Raw genomic sequence first — 21,136 nt, forward strand, 5'->3', positions numbered from 1 at the left:
GTAGCAGGTGGCCAAACTAGTTCATTTATAGGGCAGGTAAATGTATGAATCTAAAGTGTTCACTGGTGATGTCTGTGGGTCATTAACCTGAAGAAGGACTCGCTTTTTTGTGTATTAGAGGGTATGTTATATAAGGGTTTCTTCATTCCATTGTGGTCCACACATTTTACGACAACAAGAATGGATTCCATCGGATAAAAGTTGGAAAACTTTTTTGTCTGTGTGTAACCTCCAATATCTTACGGACATGTTCTTTTCTATCGTTGCCCTGATACAGAGAACAATCGTCCAAGACGACCAGCTTTGGTGGAAAGTAAAAAAAATTGAGTTGGAAATTTCAAGTACTACAGAAGTTTTTCGAAGCCACAAATCTCGGAATAAGGAAAGTACCTGTCATCACTCATGGTTATCTGAGACCCTTGATGAAACTCATACAGTATGAATAGAGAAACTGATTTCCGGGCCCCACATAACAGGCTGTGTTAGGGCTTATATGGATGCACGCTGCCAGTGTTCCCCATAGACAACAATGGTCCTACTGAATTTTAATGTATTCATTCAGATGGAGACATGCTTGATCTTGGTCTGTTTTACATACCGCTGATCATACAGTATATAAATTAGGTGTCACCATTATGGTACTGACCCATAGAATAATGTGAATATGGTAAAAACAACACCCAAAATACAAATGTGGAATTGAGTTTGTTTCCCTATAAACCCCACAAATAATTTTTGTTACATTTCGAAATACATTATACGGAAAATTGAAAAGTGCCCTTGAAAAATGTGTTCAGCCAAAAAACGAGCCCTCACGTGCTTAAAGAGGACCTTTCATGGGTTTGGGCACAGGCAGTTCTATATACTACTGGAAAGCCAACAGTGCGCTGAATTCAGTGCACTGTCGGCTTTCCCGATCTGTGCCCCGGGTAAAGAGCTATCGGTGCCGGTACCGTAGCGCTTTACAGTCAGAAGGGCGTTCCTGACAGTCTGTCAGGAACGTCCTTCTTCACAGCAGTGCCTATCGCGCTGTACAGTGTGAGTGGGAAGGAACGCCCCCCCTCCCTCTGCTCACAGTACTCGTCCATAGACGAGCATTGTACAGCGCTATAGGCACTGCTGTGAAGAAGGACGTTTCTGACTGACTGTCAGGAACGCCCTTCTGACTGTGAAGAGCTACAGTACCGGCACCGATAGCTCTTTACCCGGGGCACAGATCAGGAAAGCAGACAGTGTGCTGAATTCAGCGCACTGTTGGCTTTCCAGCAGTATATTGAACTGCCTGTGCCCAAACCCATGAAAGGTCCTCTTTAAGTTAATGGGAAAAAAGTCTTGGAGGATGGGGAAAAAAACTGAAATTATTTTTTGAAAAAAAAAGAAAAAAAGAACATGGCTGTGTCTTCAAGGTGTCCAAAGCTGGTAGGAAGCTTATGCTTTTACCACTGACTAGCCTAGAGCGACAGGCTCTGATATGATATAATGTAACTAAAAGAGAATGTTCTGTATAAATGGAAGGGGGCTTCATAATAATTTCTCTATGGTGGGTCCAAGCATCAACAACACTGGAGACCTTTAATATAGATGCAATATATAAGATTATTAGAAGTTACCAGGAGGAAATTCTGCTGCATTTAGCCTTAGCTTGGCACGTCTCGCTTCTCACGGGCTGTAGAATCTAATCCAGTCTTTATTTGCGGAGACTCAGGATGTTTACAAAGTTACATTAACTTCTTCTGAAAATTAGTCACAAAAAAATGTCACAGAGATTACGATTACGAAACATTTATGGATTGTGCAGACGTCATTGTACTACATACATATGTTGGCACACTTTGTAAAACAAATAAGTGACCCCCCTGACACGTATCATACACACAACCCCATTCACCCCTGAGGATGCCAGTGTATGGTGAAACAAGGCGGGGAGGGGGAATTCTTAGTTTTAGATCAGTCACTGAATTCCTAGTGTCTCATTATATGAGATTATTAATTTCTGGCCCATCACTAGGATAGGTCATCAGTTGAAGATTGTCAAGGATCCAGCATCCAGGACCCCTGAGGATCAGCTGTGTGAAATAAATGGGGTTGAATCACAATCCCAAACATAGCCATTGTACAGTCTATGATAAGCCAGCAGTGCTCATCTCAACACTTGTCTCTTCAAGCAGTGGATTGGCAAAGGTCCTGGATGTCAGACCCCGACTGTCTTTGATTGATGACCTGTTCTGAGGATATTACACTAACGCTGGGTTCACATTTGGGCTCGTTTACCATTTAGGGACATCTCCTTTTCTACTTGAAAAATGTGGAGAGAAGTCCTGGAAGCAGGACTTTTCTCTTGCATTTTTCAGGTGGAAACTGGGTGGGCCCTATTATAGTCTATGGGGTCTGCGATTGTGCCATGTTGCTAGCAAGAAGAAGAATACATCACTGGCAGAATGCTATTTGTTCCTGATGGGCTATACAAGATTTCTTTTGTTCCTGATCACCTCTGTGTTGTTCAGTCTCTTTTTTTCAGTCTGCTTTTTAAACGAATTGGGTTTCCGTTTTTCAGGTCCCCAAGCAGACGCAAAGAATAGAAACCTGAATACTTGTGTATAAGTATGGACTGAAATCTCTCCGATAAAAAGTAAATACAGGAGTAATAGTTAAAAAAAAATAAAAAAAAATAAGCACTTTACTTTAGTGAACTATATTGTAATGTTTGTTCCTTCACCTGCTCTATTGATTTAGGATGTTTCTGTAAATCTATTTCCTTTTCTCCTTCTCTATAGCTTTCCTTCTCCTTATCAGCCTGTTAGTTTACATATAAGCTGCAGCCATATCCTGCCCACACATACAGTAGAACACTATGGGGGGGGAGGGCTGTTAATTGATTTATTGTCCCATTTTGTGCACTAGTAGCCTGTTTTCTCTAGTAGCCTGTTATCTCTAGTAGCCTGTTTTCTCTAGTAGCCTGTTATCTCTAGCAGCCTGCTATCTCTAGTAGCCTGTTATCTCTAGTAGCCTGATATCTCTAGTAGCCTGATATCTCTAGTAGCCTGTTATCTCTAGTAGCCTGTTATTTCTAGTAGCCTGCTATCTCTAGTAGCCTGTTATCTCTATCTCTAGTAGCCTGATATCTCTAGTAGCCTGTTATCTCTAGTAGCCTGTTATCTCTAGTAGCCTGATATCTCTAGTAGCCTGTTATCTCTAGTAGCCTGTTATCTCTAGCAGCTTGTTATCTCTAGTAGCCTTCTATCTCTAGTAGCCTGCTATCTCTAGTAGCCTGTTATCTCTAGTAGCCTGTTATCTCTAGTAGCCTGCTATCTCTAGCAGCCCTGTTATCTCTAGTAGCCTGTTATCCCTAGTAGCCTGTTTTCTCTAGTAGCCTGTTATCTCTAGTAGCCTGTTTTCTCTAGTAGCCTGTTATCTCTAGCAGCCTGTTATCTCTATTAGCCTGTTATCTCTAGCAGCCCTGTTATCTCTAGTAGTCTGCTATCTCTAGTAGCCTGATATCTCTAGTAGCCTGATATCTCTAGTAGCCTGTTATCTCTAGTAGCCTGTTATCTCTAGTAGCCTGATATCTCTAGTAGCCTCATATCTCTAGTAGCCTGATATCTCTAGTAGCCTGTTATCTCTAGTAGTCTGCTATCTCTAGTAGCCTGATATCTCTAGTAGCCTGATATCTCTAGTAGCCTGTTATCTCTAGTAGCCTGTTATTTCTAGTAGCCTGCTATCTCTAGTAGCCTGTTATCTCTATCTCTAGTAGCCTGATATCTCTAGTAGCCTGTTATCTCTAGTAGCCTGTTATCTCTAGTAGCCTGATATCTCTAGTAGCCTGTTATCTCTAGTAGCCTGTTATCTCTAGCAGCTTGTTATCTCTAGTAGCCTTCTATCTCTAGTAGCCTGCTATCTCTAGTAGCCTGTTATCTCTAGTAGCCTTCTATCTCTAGTAGCCTGCTATCTCTAGTAGCCTATCTCTAGTAGCCTGTTATCTCTAGTAGCCTGCTATCTCTAGCAGCCCTGTTATCTCTAGTAGTCTGCTATCTCTAGTAGCCTGATATCTCTAGTAGCCTGTTATTTCTAGTAGCCTATCTCTAGTAGCCTGTTATCTCTATCTCTAGTAGCCTGATATCTCTATCTCTAGTAGCTTGCTATCTCTAGTAGCCTGTTATCTCTATCTCTAATAGCCTGCTATCTCTAGTAGCCTGTTATCTCTAGTAGCCTGTTAGCTCTAGTAGCCTGTTATCTCTAGTAGGATACAGTATCTTACTGTAGGATAAATAACACATCAGAAGGCGTTCACACTTGTGCTCGGTGTCCAGTTTCTGCATCCCACCGGGTTTCCATCTTCAGTCCCAGCGAAACTGGACAGGGGACGGAAACCCGGCAGTCACCTTTAAAACCCATTCAATTGAATGGGTTTGTAAAGGTGACCACCAGTTTCTGCCTGTGGCCTGTCTGCGGGGAAACCGTTTTATTTTTATTTTTTAGCCGGACACAAAGTCCTGCATGTATGACTTTGTGTCCGGCCAAAAAAACGGTTTCCGTCCCCTGATCAGTTTCGCCGGGACTGAAGATGGAAACGCGATGGAATGCAGACACCAGACACTGAGCCAAGTGTGAACGCCTCCTGAGATTGAAAATTGAGTGTCCCCCTCCACTCCAAGGTTGCATTCATCTCCATTTTTTCTCAATAACACATAGGAATAGCCTTAAGAAAGACATCTAAAGGTAGGAGAAGAATAGCCTTTCTTAAGGCTATTCCTACGTGTTATAGAGAAAAAAATGTGATTTTAATGGTAGAATCTCTATATTTTGGCCCTCCAATGGTCCAAGGGACAGTGAACTGGCCCACTATTTAAAAAGTTTGAGGACCCCTGCCATAGACTATAATGGGTTCTGCTGGTTTTCCACCCAGTTTTTGCTGAAAGCGGCAGAGAGAAGATTCCTCCTTGCAAGACTTTTCTCTCCATACATTATAAGCCGAACGGGGGATGAAGTCTCACACGGAGATTGAAATACTAGTGTGAAACTTTGGACACGGAAGTAAAAGAATCAAACCTTAACCCTTTCCAATGCAACGATCTAAGAGAAAATGAACATTTTATATGATGACGATGGTACGAGCTATCATAAAGGGTTAAACTCTGATCTTTATTTCGTATCAATCCTTACTTATAGTCCAGCTAATTAAAAGGTAATTAAGTTTCCCAATGTATTTGTATAGTGTGAATGGTAACCTACAGTACAGTAACTTTAACTTTGTATTCTGCCCTTTATGTAGTGCTGAACAATAGCAAAAGCCATGCCCAGTAAATGAGTAATATTTGTGTTCACAAGGCATTGCCAGTGACCCGGCGCTCACAATGAGCATATTAAGATGTATTATTGGAGTATCCCTCCAAGTCGTGCTTCCAGTAAGAGTCTGCAAAGAAACAAGATATCATTAAAGGGGTTCTCCTATCTTAGGAATTTATCCATACCTACTGGCTGAAGTACAACACTAGACTGTCTTGTGAATCCCAATGAAAAGAATGCAGTGGGGCACAATGGTTTGACTACACCTCCATTTAAAATGGAGACTGAATCTTATGATCGGTGAGGACCCCAATGGTCGGATGCCCTCCAATCTGCATAGTATAGGCCAATGTCTTCCAGATGAGTCAAGTGCCTTGTTGGGTATAGCAAGTGCAAAAAGTAATGTATGCTGATATAATGTAATATAATGCAATAAGGAGATTATTTTATATACAATATTACTATGAAGGTTGATAAAAGGCCCATAAGCCCCTTCTCTTTTGCTTGCTCTTTGAGAAACAGAGAAGAGGTCGTATCTCTGACTCCATCCCTGCCACACTGGGCCATACAAGATGTGAGCTTTATCACATGCAATTCTGTGATGTCACCTGAAGGGGCACTTTAACTATAAGGAAATGGTGCATCAGTAACAGGGCCCCCTCAGCCAACCTGCACTGAGCAGCCATGTTCCCTATAAAGTGTGGCTGTGTGGCCATGCACTTTCCACAGTGCCCCCACTCAGATACCGTATATACGCGAGTATAAGCCGACTCAAATATAAGCCGAGGCCCCTAATTTTACTACAAAAAACTTGGAAAACTTATTGACTCGAGTATAAGCCGAGGGGGGGGGGGGGGGGGAATGCAGCAGCTACTGGAAAATTTCAAAAATGAAAATGGTCGGAGTTTTTGGGTGCAGTAGGTGCTGGGGAAGGGGAGGGGTGTTTTAGTTGTCTGTCTGCCCCTTCCCTGAGCTTGAGGACTGTTTTTTCTTCCCCCACTTGGAATTCAGTCTGGCTAAATATAGGGGATCTGCAGTGCTCCTATTAACCCCTTCCCGATGGAACAGGAGCACTGCAGATCCCCTATATTCAGTAGACTTAGTCTGTGTCCTTAGGATGAAAATAAAGTTGAACACAATGCGAGAGGAGGAGACATCGATAAAGTCACAGGCCACAGGGAGCGAGTATAGGCAAGTATAGGCAAGTAGAACTTTTTATTAGAACTTGTATGTTATATGTTTCTGCCAGATTTTTTGCCACATTGCTTTTTCACTGTGGCCCGCGACGTAGGGCCGTAGCCTAAAAGGAGCCTCAAAAAAGTACTGAGTAGATTGCTGAATACTATAAAAGGGATATTCCTCTTATTTAGTTTTAAGAAACCTGCAAAGATTTTGGAAAACGTGATGAATTTGCTGTTATTGGATACTGTGTGTAGACAACAAAAAAAAATAGAATTTTATAAACTTTAGGATTGGACTAAATGGGGAAAATATGAAAATGTTCAAGAAACCTGCACTGAATAAATTTAAAGAGCGCCCTCTAGTGTACTAATGTATAAATAACAAGACAGACCTGGCTACTTGTGTGTCGCAATAAAGAAACAGGCTGAGGGATACAGAGGAAAGCAGCCGGGGAACTCTTTGCAGAACATTGTTGTAGGACTTGTACCTTAATGTGTCTTTATACATCCACTTCAACTGTATATAAAGATAACACATTGCTCGGCGCTACATAAAGGAAGCCAATAAACGCATCAAAATATAGCAGAAGTAATACAGACATTAGACATTAAGGGCTGTGTGTTCAGTGATTTTCAGTGCACCCCAAATTTACACTGTTAAACAGTGGTGTAACTAGGAATGGCGGGGCCCTGTGGCGAACTTTTGACATGCCCCCCCCCCCCCCCCAACCGACACCGAAGATCTCAACCGACCCCTCCTCTGCACTCTATTATGTCCCTTAGCAAGCCCTGTACGCAGTATTATGTCCCATAGTTGCCCCTGCACACAGTATTATGTCCCTTAGTGGCCCCTGCACACAGTATTATGTCCCATAGTAACCCCTGCACACAGTATTATGTCCCATAGTGGCCCCTGCACACAGTATTATGTCCCATAGTGGCCCCTGCACACAGAATTATCCCCCATAGTTGCCCCTGCACACAGTATTATGTCCCTTAGTGGCCCCTGCACACAGTATTATGTCCCTTAGTGGTCCCTGCACACAGTATTATGTCCCATAGTGGCCCCTGCATAGTATTATGCCCCATAGTGGCCCCTGCACACAGTATTATAGCCCATAGTGGACACCCATAAACAATTATTATACTCTGGGTTCTTTTCAGACCCCAAAGTATAATAATCGGAGACCCGGGGGAATAAAAACATAAAAAATTACTTTTTCTTACCTGTCCCCCGGCTCCTATGCAATCTTCCCTGCTGCCGTCTTTCTTCTATGACGTCGGACGTCACATGACCCAGGAAGCATGCCGGGTTCATGTGACGTCAGACAACTAGGAAGGAGGCCTGGCAGGATTGTGGAAAGGTAAGTAACAGTGTTTGTTATGTTTCCTTACCTCTCCCGGTCCGCCGATCATTATACTCGGGAGTCTGCCAGGATCGGCAAGTAAATAGGGCCCGTAACGGCCTATTAAAAAAAAAACAAAAAAAACGCAGCGTAGCAGCTGTCACCGGGACCCCTAATGGCCCTGTGGCAACCACCTCCGCTGCCTCTGCGGTTGTTACGTCACTGCTGTTAAACTAGACTAGATGTCACCTGTGTGCCGCCCCTGCACCGGCCATGCTTTCGCGGCCCCTTTGATTCAATGAATAGGAGCTATGGAAACAGGGCCACAAAATGGAGAGGAATAGGGCATGTTCCATATTTGGTGGCCCAGACATGTGACTGTGTCATTCACTATCATGTGTATAGACCCATAGAAATGAATGGGTCAATGTGTAATGTGGGGAAAAAAAACAGATACCACAGTGACCAGACATACGGTCGTCTGCAAGGGGGCTTACAAACGCTGGCCACTGACTGCTTGAGGGTCCATTCACAACTTGTTTTTTGCACGGATTCTGACGCGGAATCTGCATGGAAAAAGGAACCCATTGAAGTCATTGGGAGGATTTTTTTCCGCACAGATTCTGATGCAGATTCCGTGTCAGAATCCGCACCAGAAAACCCCGTGTGAAAGGACCCTTAAATTGCCAGCTGTACAATTTTAAGCTTCCCAGAATATTCTTGTGAGTCCCGTATTACACAGTTTAACTGTTTTGAGACTCTTCAGTTTAGTGAACGTTATTGCTGGGATTGTTCAGGCATTGGAATTATCCCAATGGCAGTGGTGGACTCTAGAAAGAATACATACAAGTCGCACACAAAGCCTGTGTTGGTTGTCACAATTTCAATCTGCAATCTCGATAGTAAAGTAAGATTTAATGGTTACCCCATCTAAGTATGTTTGCCCCTTGCTCAGCTGCCCCATTGTGTTCCCAGCCGCAACATAACCGAAATCTGGGCTGGGACTCACAGCCGATCTCTCATCACTGGACGCGTGGTTTTATTGTTATTACATGGCCAATATTGAGAATTAGCCCTGGAGCGCGGCTGTGCCAACACATTGTGGCACAATGATATGTGTAGGGAAAGTGTAATGGAGAGGAGGTCCAAGCTGCCATAAATACTTCTAAAATATTACCGTCTTGGCTTTGTGTTCATGGCGTATAATGAAACCCTAAGTGGACTTACTGTATACATGTAATATAATGTGATGGAATGAAACACATAGTCTGAGGTCTGGTTCACACAAGTTCTTCATGGTCATAGTTCTTATGAAGTGAACATTGAGAGCAGATCTCACCCTTAAAGTAATCAGGTCTGGGATCAGCCAGCCATTATGTTTATTGATGAAACCATCAAGACTTACAGTAACCACACTGGACTCTTTGTGAGCGGCCGGGTAGCTTTCTTTCAGTAGCCATGTCTTAGATTAATGAGTAACCGCTATATCACAGGCGATCTGTAAGATGTGTACAGATCAGGCAAAATAAATATTAGAAGTCATTTTTCACTGACGGCTTCAAAAACACATTTATTGGACCAAAGGGCTTTAATCAGTCCATCAGTGTCATCTCTACGGCTGGGTCACGTCCTCTTAACTGCGGTCACACCCAAAATACACGATGTCTCAGACTGCAACACCCGGATATTGACAGAAGAATAACATGCTGTCAAACACGGCCTCGCAGAGCAGCTGTCAGGAGAAGGTTCCAGAAAGTGCATTTGTGGTTTTGAGTATCCAGGTGGTAACTTTTGTGATCCTCGATGATCTTTGACGTACATTCACTCATACTGGAAGTGCCGCGTGTGGGATTTGCCATGGTTTTGCAATAATCATTGACTGTGGTTGACTTTTTTTAAGCTCTATGGAAAAGCAGAAATTCTGAATAGCATACATGAAACAGACCCTAAGTAAAAGATACATTCTGTAGAGAATCGATGTCAGAAGGGAATACTATAACGCCTTAATGAGATGTCAACTTGGCAGGACACCTTGCGATGTGTAGAGTCTGACAGATTGTGAATGCTCTAGTAGGAATTCTGGGAAAGGAATATTCAAGTAAGTTCTCCTTGATGGAAATAGGAAGCTTGCTCTAGCACCACCTTTTGGAGGGTAGCTCCCTATACATGAATGCTTATTTTTCTATGAAACCTAGTGACATTGACTTGGATTAAAGCCAAACCAGAATATATCTTCAAAAAGGAAGAGGGACCCATGTGCAGACAGCTGTTTTGGGGTTATTGCCTTTCATCAGGATTAAGCAGGGTGTTGGTTAATTCCATGATCTCTGATACCCACCCAATCTTTGACAAGGTTTCAGCACCATGGGTCAACAGGTCTCGCATCTCAAGTCTTCCATATCGTCTCCAGTTTTAGTCCAGTGACTGGATTGAGTGCTCACTCCCTACGCTTCTCTTCATGGGCGGATCCTTAGTTGTCACTTTCCGTGGCCCTTGCCCATTGTAGACCCATCATTGTCCACTGTCTACTTATTCGTTATGTACAGTACATCATAATAACCATCATTGTCATATTGTTATATAACACTGTGTCCAAACAATTTCACACGATTATTGTCCTGAATGGGCCAAATCGATAAAGTGGTGGAGCCACATTAAGTTCACTCTAAAGGTCATATATCCATTAATAGCTGTTCTGGTAGTGGATCCTCTCTTAAAGCATAACTAAACTTTCGGACAACTTTTGATTTCCTGGCAGTATTGGTGTCACTAATAAATTTTGTAATATACTTATATACAGATTTTGCCTCCTTTCTGTGAAATCCTGCATCTCTTTATTCTCTCTCTCTCTCTGTATTGTGAGCTGTTTCTGCATCTCAGCCCCGTAATCCAAGCCCATACTCCATACACATTTAATAGTGAAAGGCAGGAACAGCTCTCAATACAGAAACAAGGTGAAGAATGAAGACATGAAGGATTTCACAGAAAGGAGCCAAATTTTGCTAATAAAGTATATTACAAAATTTATAAATGTCACAAATACTGCCAGAAAATCAAAAGTTGTCTAAAAGTTTAGTTCTGCTTTAAGAACAAATAATAGGGCATGTTATTCACCCTAATCATATATCACCACTCTTCAATACACTGCATACGGTTTCGGTTCCTAAGAAGTTCCTAAGTTGAGCCCTAAAGGTCTATATACAAAACTCTCAGCTGAAGAAATTCTTGCTAAGCTCTTTTGTTGTTTATTTTAACAGACCATGTAATAAAGTTTGTTCAATCAAGTGTAAAGTGTACAGTGAAGGAAATAAGTATTCGATCCCTTGCTGATTTTGTAAGTTTGTCCACTGACAAAGACATGAACGGTCTATAATTTTAAATCGAGCTTTTTGGCATTAACTCAACTTGCCATGTTTGGAGGAAACGAAATGCTGTCTATGACCCAAAGAACACTGTCCCCACTATCAAGTATGGAGGTGGAACATTATGTTTTGGGGGTGTTTCTCTGCTAAGAGCACAGGACTGGATGGAGCCATGTACCGGAAAATCCTCCTTCCCTCTGCCAGATTATTAAAAATGGGTCGAGTCTATGTCTTCCAGTAGGACAATGACCCAAAACATACAGGCAAGTCAACAAAGGATTGGCTTATAAAGAGGCACATTAAGGTTATGGAGTGGTCTAGCCAGTCTCCAGACCTTAATCCCATGTGTTATGGAGGGAGCTGAAGCTCCGAGTTCTCAAGCGACAGCCTCAAGATCTTAATGATATAGTGATGAGGAGTGGACCAAAGTTCCTCCTGACGTGTGCGCAAACCTCATCATCATCTTCAAAAAAGTCTGACTGCTGTGCGAGCCAACAAGGGTTTTGCCACCAAAGTCTTGTCTGCCAGAGGGATAATCTTGAAATAAGAATTGCCTTGTTCAGGGCGGTGACAGTAAACTATGTGTGTACCCATACCATCTCCTAGTGCAGACTTTGACTCGCATGGTGGATGAGATTCTATCTGGTAGTGAGCGATGGATCCTCCCCGTTCAGTTTCTGGGTTGGTAAATTGGACACGTGGCCAGAGCTTGCCCTCCATGCCTTTGAGGTGCTGGCCTGCACTGTGGCAAGTGTCTTATCAGAACATGTGTTCAATACCGCACTGACAAGAGGATCCGCTTATCTACAGCCAATGTGGACATACTTACGTTCTTTAATGGATCCCACAATTTATTTTATATTATTTTAAGTACTTTCATTACCCCAGCACTTGCCCTGTTTTTACTCCCATTTTGAAGCCCTCTACCTTTTACTATCCAGATTTTCAGCCATTTTAGGGTCACCAACTTCGGGTCTCCATTGATTTCAGTGGGATCCAGGTACCCGAACCAAACTTTTGGACAAAGTTCGGCGGAGCTCATTGAACCCAAACTTCGACCGGTTCGCTCAACCCTACACATGACATGTCCCGGATGTAACAGATTGTATAAGGAACTAAAAAGTAGAAATGCAAATGCAAGGAATAATAGTCTGACACTACAAGCAAACCAGTTTATGTGATATGTGTTTAACATTGTAGTATTTTATGTGATCAGGACATTCATTACCGAAGAAACCAAAATTCCTGAGCCAGATAGACACCATAATATTTCATAATGAAGTCTACGTTTTCAGGCCAGAACACAGCAGTCTTTCATCTACTGAATTTATATCTGTGCGCTTGTTTTACGCTTCACCGCTCTCTTTCACGTCTTTGTATGGTCAGATTAATCTACAAATCTAGGTGACTACAAATCTGTGCTCATGTATCAGAAATACTTCACTTAAGTGCTACTTGTAAAATATTTCCCGGACCTCACTTTCCATCTTCGATCAGGAATAATTAATATTTCCAGACATGAACGCTTTGGACATCGGCGGCAACTGCGCAGATCTGGTAGTTTCCTACAATGTACAGTATCAGTCTGGAGTCCATGCTGTTTACCACAAACATTATTGCATGTAGAATATATAATTTACTTCTAAGGCTAGGTTCACAACTACATGGCAGTCTCTGTTGCAGAGTGTGCCAAAAATCGAGAGAGAATAAAGTCCTTCAGTTTCAAAGCTATGGACACCTCCAAAATCCCATTATAGTCAATGCAGTCTTCAGGACTCTGTGTGTGACCGCTGCTTTAGCGGTCCGCCTTTCCATGGTTTGTGTTAACTGATGGATCCGAGCGATAGAGAGACAGCTGTGACTACTGTGAATCTAGCGTTGACTTACAGTAGGATTAGGCATGGTTCATAGATGCATTGTTCAGGCGGCTCCTGTTTTCCGTTGCAGAATGGACTGAATAGAAACGGATCCGACGACAATGTACGCTGAGGTCCTCCTATAACTAGAATGGATTCTGTTGACTATCCCTTATTTTCACAGCAAATTAATAGGGTTGTCCATGATAACCAGGCCAGGGAAGATAAAAAATATACAAAACACAAGCTCACCTGACCACAGTATCTCCCAGCACGGTCCAGTCCCGTTGCTCTGGTGTTTTCGGCCGGCAGAAGATCCCACCGCACATGATCCCTAAGGCCAAACAGCAGCCTAAGGAAAAGGACATGGAAGGAATAGTCACAGGTGCCATGTCTCATATACAAAGTCCCTAAAGTACCAGTACAATAGAAACCCCTAAAAAGTGATTTCATTTTGTAAATGACCCCTCAATGAATTTATTAAAGGATCTCGTGAGCATTTTGACCCCACCGTAGTTTCCCAGATTTGATTAACATTAGGATGTGAAAATTACTTTTTTTTTCCTATAAATCGTCAATTCAACCCTAAATTTCACATTTTCACAAAGAATGAAAGGAGAAAGCCATGGTTGGTGTTAAAGGGGTATTCCCACGTCGCATACTCACCAGTCTTCACTGCTGTAAAATCTTCTTTCTTCCTGGTTTCTTGCATCATTTGGTGGGCGGGGTTTCACAGGCAACCTGCCATTTAGCTCCGCCCCCAAATTAGAGTGTAGCTCCGCCCACCCATATTGGACTATGAAGTACAGGCAGCACCAACTGCATTCTGTGTTACATACAGAGACTGCCTGTCTCTGCCATAATGAACACAATTGAATTAGCTAGCCTGATAACTGGGAGAACAGAAGAAATGAAAGCAGCTCCTCTCCCCTATCTGAGTGCAGGGACCTAGGTCACGTGGTGTAGACACAGGAATAGCTAGAAACACAGGCTCGCTCCCGTGCACTTAGCCCCTCCTCCCCCCCCTGAGAGCAGCAGATACATCACTTGACTTTTGAGCAGATAAGTCAAGGGCTGTGCCAACAAAGAAATGAATAAAGTAAGACAGTGGACAAACAAAGCAGTTTTACTGAAGCAGTGTATTTAGGAAAAGTCTTACATCCACATTAACAAGCAGTATAGATAGGATCCTTGTGATGGGACAACCCCTTTAAATTAGAAACATCATGGGTTGTTTTCCCTCATATACGGACCATACAAAACTTTCTGCAGTCATGGTCCTTGCAATACATGTATTTGCCATAAACGGTACGGCATGGCTGTTTTGTAACAATGGCTGCCAAATCGAATCTCGGATAGTTTAATAGTTTTTTTTTAATGACTGTTTTTTTCCCTTTTACTCAGAATGCCTAATAATTTGGAATGGAAATATCTGATACTAAGCCTAGTATAAAGTGCTGCTTGACCTTTCACAAGAATGCCCAGCAGTGATTTGGTTAAAGAAATGAATATCTCTTTGTAAATCCCTCCCAAATGGCTTAATATTAGAAATAGAATGCTTATCTCAGTTGCAGAGATTAAAGATTCTGTCTCCGCGGTGTGATGTCACCAAACACTGCCTAATCCTATAAAATTCATGGTGTGAATATCACTAATACAACTGAGCTTTATCAGGATCTCCAGCATGGTGTATAGCGCGGCAAGCTTGTGGGTGTTTTGTCTGGCTTTGGGGTTCTCAAGAGCCATTGATGTTATACCAGGTAGGATTGCAAAGTCTTCTCCTGTACAATATAGTTTCTTCTTTGCATTGTGATATACAGAACTCTAGATTTTAACACTTTATCCCTTACTTCTCAAACTCAATCATCTTTTCTTGGGGTCAAGCACCAGTGATCATTGCTTCCTTCATCTCCTCTTATTTCTGGCAATTGAACTACTGGAGGTCATCTTAAAGGACATTGACCCTATAGAGCCTTCCATATTGTAGCAATATCATTATGTAACATAAGCTTGGGCTGTTTTCTTATTCTACCAGTCCTAACTTTTGACTATCAACAGGTCGAATCCGCAGTCATGGTCACTACGTCTGCAGTACCTGGGGGAACTATCATTTTAAGACCTTTGATGGTGGTTTCTACCAGTTTCCTGGAAGCTGCAGCTACAACTTGGCCTCCCATTGCCGAGACTCCTATCAGGAATTCTCTGTCCATATTCACCGATCATTGGTCAATGGTCATCCATTGATAGACCAAATCACCATCACCATCAAAGATGTGACTGTCAAGATGAAAGACAACTCAGTGTTGCTAAATGGAATCAAGTGAGTTCAGTCTTATAATATCCACGTCTTTAATTTATTGGTTGTTTGATGCCAAATATTTGACTCTGTTTTGGAAGCTCTGTGGGGTCCTTGGGTACTACACCTTCTAAATCCTAAATGGGGAAACAGAGGGGCTCTACCATACAATTGTATTGTGGTTTCCAAGTTGACCTTTAATGGAATGAAATGGGTTTGGAGACAGTGAACTGTAAAATTACATTTCTGTTGGGTGTTGAGTTTGGACTCATGTACGCGACTATGGTAAAAAAAAGATTCCATATGGGTTCATATTACAGACCCCTGGTTATATGCGACACTATAAAATATCCTTATATTATGTCATGCAATAAAGTGTTTGAGCAGACCCATGAGGCTCATGGGTTCCGATGTAAAATCTGTAATGGGACCCTAATGTTCCTTCAACATTTAGAATAGTGGCATACTTAATGGGGCCTTTGGAGAACCTGCAGGATCCAGGGCCCGGTAGTAACTATTACCGCTGGACACCCTATAACTATTCCAATAACTTTTCTCCAGTGATGTTATAGAAAAACACTGTGGGCTATTGACGCTGCATTACAGATCAATATCAAGTGGATTTATAATATAGTTATGTGTATGAGCCCTACTTTGTAAATTTTTAGGTTAATTGCTCAAACTATTAACTTTTCTTTATTATATGCACAGAACATTATATATACCATAGATAGATTTCTGTTGTGTTGCTAGTATACTAAATGACGTTCATGAACAAAAGAGAGATCTGAATCCCATCAATATATAGTGTGACCCCTAGAGATGAGCGAACAGTGAAATATTCGAGATTCGATATTCGTTTCGAGTAGAGCCTCAATATTAGACTACTCGATCGAATATCGAATCCCATTACAGTCTATGGGAAAAAAATGCTTGTTTCAGGGGAAACCACTATTCGGCTAAAGGAAAGTCGCCAAGTCCACGAGTAGCAGGAGGAGAGTGTTTAGGAGGAACGCTGTGCAGTTAAAGCGCATGGACCCCATAATAGTCTATGCACAGCACTTGCAGTTGCGCTGATAAAAAGTAAGCTCCCTCGTAACAGCAAGCTGCCAGCTCTCCCGATTAGCAAAGACGAGCCTGCGGCAAATCAACGCTGGTTCTGCAGCAGGCTCGTCCTTGCTAGTTGGGAGAGATGGCAGCTTGCTGTTACGAGGGAGCTGACTTTTTTGTAATAGGAATGCATTGACCAGCGTTGATTGGCCAGTGTACAGCATTCGGCCAATCAACGCTGGTTCTGCCGGAGGCTCGTCTGTTAGGAGGCGGAGTCTAAGATCGGACCACAATGGAGACTGCTGTGGTCCAATCTTAGACTCCGCCTCCTCACAGACGAGCCTCCGGCAGAATCAGCGTTGATTGGCTGAACGCTGTACACTGGCCAATCAACACTGGCCAATGCATTCCTATGAGAAAAAGTCAGCTCCCTCGTAACAGCAAGCTGCCATCTCTCTCGACTAGCAAGGAGGAGCCTGCTGCAGAACTAGCGTTGATTTGCCGAATGCTATACACTGTATAGCATTTGGCCAATCAACGCTGGTTCTGAATCAAATATTTACCGCCAATAGCTAGTAGTATTTGATCGAGTATGAATATTTTGAATACCGTAGTATTCGATCGAATACCTACTCGATCGAATACTACTCGCTCATCTCTAGTGACCACCCTTTGGAGGAGATGATCTCATAAAAAAGTTGGTGCATTTTTAAGTACTTGATGTGAATAAAGCATATTCAGTGTCACAAGCTTCACTCTCTACGGTCTACCTCCTTTTGGCATGGCTACCAGTCCCAAACTGTTTTTTTCTGTGGCTTCCTCCCATACATACTTATGTGGGATCATCTGTCCAATTGTTTTTCCACTTGGTGGCAAAGCTACTCCAGGCCGGTGGGGCCAGCCAGCAGCCAGACCTATATACAGACATATAATGCTATAGAGCCAATAAGGTCAGTTCCCACTTTGGAGGGAGTCAGGTGGGGGTCCTCAAGCATTTATTGGCCATTACTGTGCTACCCTATGAGAGCACCGTCTCTCTAATTTTTCTACCTAGCAGAAATACATCCTTTGGAGAAGCAACCCTGGAAGTGATAATATGGCCCTCACAGAACCCTGATCTCAAAATTGTCCAGTCTGTCTGGGATGACATGAAGAAACTGATGGATGAGCAAGCCTGCATCCACAGAAGATCTGTGCTTAGCTCTCCAAGATGTTTGGAACAAGTTCCTTGCCAAGTTCCTTGCCAAGTTCCTTCAGAAACTGTCTACAAGTGTACCGAGAAGAATTGATGAAAAGCAAAGGGCGGTCACACCACATATTGATGGGATTTAGGTTTCTCTTTTGTTCATTCACTTCATTTTAATTCACACAGTACTATATAATCCCCAAGCGGATTCCTCGAACGAAATACCGAACGCAGATGTGAAACAGGCCTTAGATGGTGCATCCTGGTCCCATAATTCATCATGTTTTAGCAGAATTGACAGGTTGCACCAGTTGCTTCAAATGAGAAAGTATAGATATAAGATGAGAGATGCAGATGGGGCGCACCATCTAAAACTGCCCATACTATGTCAAATTGTCCATTACGTTCATCCCACCAGCCCCACTGGTTATATGTTTCACATGCTGAAGTTTCCAGAATCAGTTTTTCTCCTGCATTGGTGAAATGGAACTATATTCTCCCATAGAATGAAGGGGCCTTCCTAAAGCCCAACAAAGTTTTAAGATGGTGTTTGCAAATCTGTTTTTGCCTAGGACACATGGAGCTTATCAGCATTCCGACAAGCGTCGTGTTATTAGGTTTCATGATCTCTTAATTTCTCCATAGAGCTGCTTGGTATGGGGCCGCATTACATGGTTACTTGGCCAGGAACGATATAATCGGTTTTGTAGTCTTAAAATAACTATTGTTATTTCAGGCAACCTGAGAAGTTACTGGAATTGACCCATGTCTAACTTCTTCCCCTTATCCTCTGGATTATTTTCCCAGCATCACATTAGCCGCTCTATGATGTGATTTTTTGAATCATGAAAAACTTCTTGTATTGTACAGTCAAGGAAATGCCATCCTCATATTTTCTTCTGAACATCTTATCTATAGATCTTAACAAGATAAATTGTCTTTTCTCAGAATCGTCTTCTTGTAGGTTGAGGATATGTAATGTGGCAAAGCACAATAGCGGACATTGTCTTTCACTAAGTGTAGACATTCTTTGCCTTTATCTACAAGGCTCAATCAGATGAAATGTGTAGATGAAACACAATGCTGGGTCCTCTAGGTGGATAAGAAGTCCTCAAGGCCAGGAGGAAGCTGGAACATGATAGCCTGTAGACGCAACATTCATTGAGCACTATGTTTACAGTGATCAGGAATAAGGTGACGGCATTAAACCAAACAGACGTTTCTATTGGATATCCGGGTGTTAACAGCCACCTACCTGTTCCTGCAGCTGCATGATCTTGTGCAGTTACTAAGTATGCGAGTACATGCAGGTACTTCCTTACGTGGCTAATTGCCAATAATCTTGACTTTTTTTAGCCAACAGGAGGTTGGCAAGTGTTTAAAAGGGGTTGTCCCATCTAGCCAGAGAATACATTGAGTATGTATGCTGAGGGTCCTGCTGTAGGGTCTTGCATTGATCACAAGAACTAGGGTCATACACCCCTTGTTTGAATGGAGTGATGTTCATGCATATTCACAGCCTTTCAGTTCTGTCTTTATAGGGTTGATGAATGTCCAAGTCTAGTGTTTGACTATCTTCATCCATAGATCCTAATTATAGTAACAGTGCATTTCTTTCAAACAAGGACCCTAAACCCAAGTTATGATTGGTGATGGTCCCAACAGTGGGATCCCTTACAATAAGACACATATGTTTTATATGTACAGGCAATGAGTTGAATGCAATACAACAATAGACTATCGATAACTATAAAATTATACCCCTGAAATTTAAAATTAGCACTTTGTCTAGTTTTCGAGCTCACCAATTCACCATGTAACATCAGGAGGTCATCTGAATGTCAGACCAGCCATGTCACATACCACTGATGTTAATACCCCCTTAACAGTGTCCATAGCCCTCTATGCCAGTATCAGCCACAGCCTTCCAGCCGGTGACACATTGTACTACCAGTTTGTAGGGCTTTCACTCCTGTAAAAGGTAATAATGGTACCGATTCTGAATATCTTATTTTACAAGGTTATTTTTTTTTTCTTTTACGGGATCTATCTATAAGACATCCATTATTCACAGGTCAATGATTGTCTTTCAGAGTCCAAACACCTTACTACAGTTATGGGATTCTTATTCAGAAAAATGATGGCTATGTTAAGATGTACACAAAAGGAGGCCTGACCCTCATATGGAATACAGAAGATGCCGTCATGGTGAGCTATTAGTAATAAGCACCATCACGTTGGCTTCAACTCTTGGTGGCTGCATGAATAGTATCCATGTATTTTATTCCTTGCACCCTATGTTTACTTTTTATCCTTCCAGTATACTTGTCTACTTGCAATGAGCCGAGCCTTGTTCAATATACCTCAACCTACATATCAAATACAGATGTGTCCTTCCTTATAAAGACAGATGTGTCCTTCCTTATAAATACAGATGTGTCCTTCCTTATAAATGCAGATGTGTTCTTCCTTATCAGATACAGATGTGTCCTTCCACTTAGCAGGACATGTCCAGATTGGCGTGTTGCCGGATAATCAGCTTTTCAAGACAATATTAATCTGCAATTAATATTTCACAAGGTGATATTATGTATATGTCTGTGTGCAGCCACCCTGTGGTTATGTCGTGTATTACAAATTTTCCAAAGTTTTTTTTGTTAGTAGCCTGCTACTTTCCTAAAAAAGTAGATGCTGAAAGTGGGGTTCAAGGTAGGGAACTCCTTGGACTGATTTGCAGAAAAGTGGCATGAGTTCTATATGAAATCTACGCCATTGCCTGGCTGGCACAGACTTCAGTTCTGGTGCATGGGACTTCCTGTGATCTGTGAATATTATTAAGAGGCTGGTGCCTCATAATATTAGACTGAAGCTCACTATATTAAGATAAGCGTGCAGTGGGTCAGTATTAATAAATCTCCCCTACTGTGTTGAATTGGTTTCATGAGAATTCTTACCCAATTCTGAGCAAAATTAATGGTGGATGCATGTCTATGAATAGTCTGCCCAAAAATTTCCAGTTGCATATAGATGGTGCAACCAGAGATATAACGTGAAGCTCCCAGGCCTCAGTGCAAAATCTGCCACAGGGCCTTCATCTATTTTGTCCGACTTATAATACAGGGGCCATCTTATGTGGAAAAGGGACTCTGAGATCTTCACGCACCTAGGTCCAGGAGTCCCTGCTATCTCCTAACAGTTTAGGGCTTGAAAACAGTATTAAAAACCTGCTCTGCCGTATGGTATCTTAGTATATGTTTAAGAAACCCTATGTCTTTCTTCTTCAGTTGGAGTTGGACCCAAGATACAACAATCATACTTGTGGCCTTTGTGGGGATTATAACGGCAATCCTAGTAATAATGAATTCTTCTTAGGGGGTAAGTGGTTTAGGAAAAATACGTCACTGAATCATTCAATAATCTGAATTTATCATTGTTCATTAGATATTGTACTTAAGGGTCTTAAAAGTACAAAAACACCACTCGCGACTAATCAATGACTTGTGACTATTTTGCACCACAGAAGTGACATAATGCATTCGATGAATCCCCTCCATCTGTTCTTCCTATATATTCACC

General features: G+C 42.1%; 1 protein-coding gene across 1 annotated transcript in view; it reads left to right on the forward strand.

Moving 5' to 3' along the window:
• The window catches only part of LOC142214423 (mucin-2-like), a 61,911-nt gene that overhangs the window by 4,491 nt on the left and 36,284 nt on the right, over positions 1 to 21,136 (forward strand). Inside the window, exons 3-7 of the mRNA XM_075283368.1 lie at positions 278 to 436; positions 2,775 to 2,796; positions 15,087 to 15,348; positions 19,654 to 19,768; positions 20,845 to 20,935. Of these exons, the coding sequence (XP_075139469.1) occupies positions 278 to 436; positions 2,775 to 2,796; positions 15,087 to 15,348; positions 19,654 to 19,768; positions 20,845 to 20,935 (649 nt within the window). The remainder of the gene's footprint in view (positions 1 to 277; positions 437 to 2,774; positions 2,797 to 15,086; positions 15,349 to 19,653; positions 19,769 to 20,844; positions 20,936 to 21,136) is intronic.

The sequence above is a fragment of the Leptodactylus fuscus genome, chromosome 7, assembly GCF_031893055.1.
Source record: "Leptodactylus fuscus isolate aLepFus1 chromosome 7, aLepFus1.hap2, whole genome shotgun sequence".
Lineage (NCBI taxonomy): Eukaryota > Metazoa > Chordata > Amphibia > Anura > Leptodactylidae > Leptodactylus > Leptodactylus fuscus.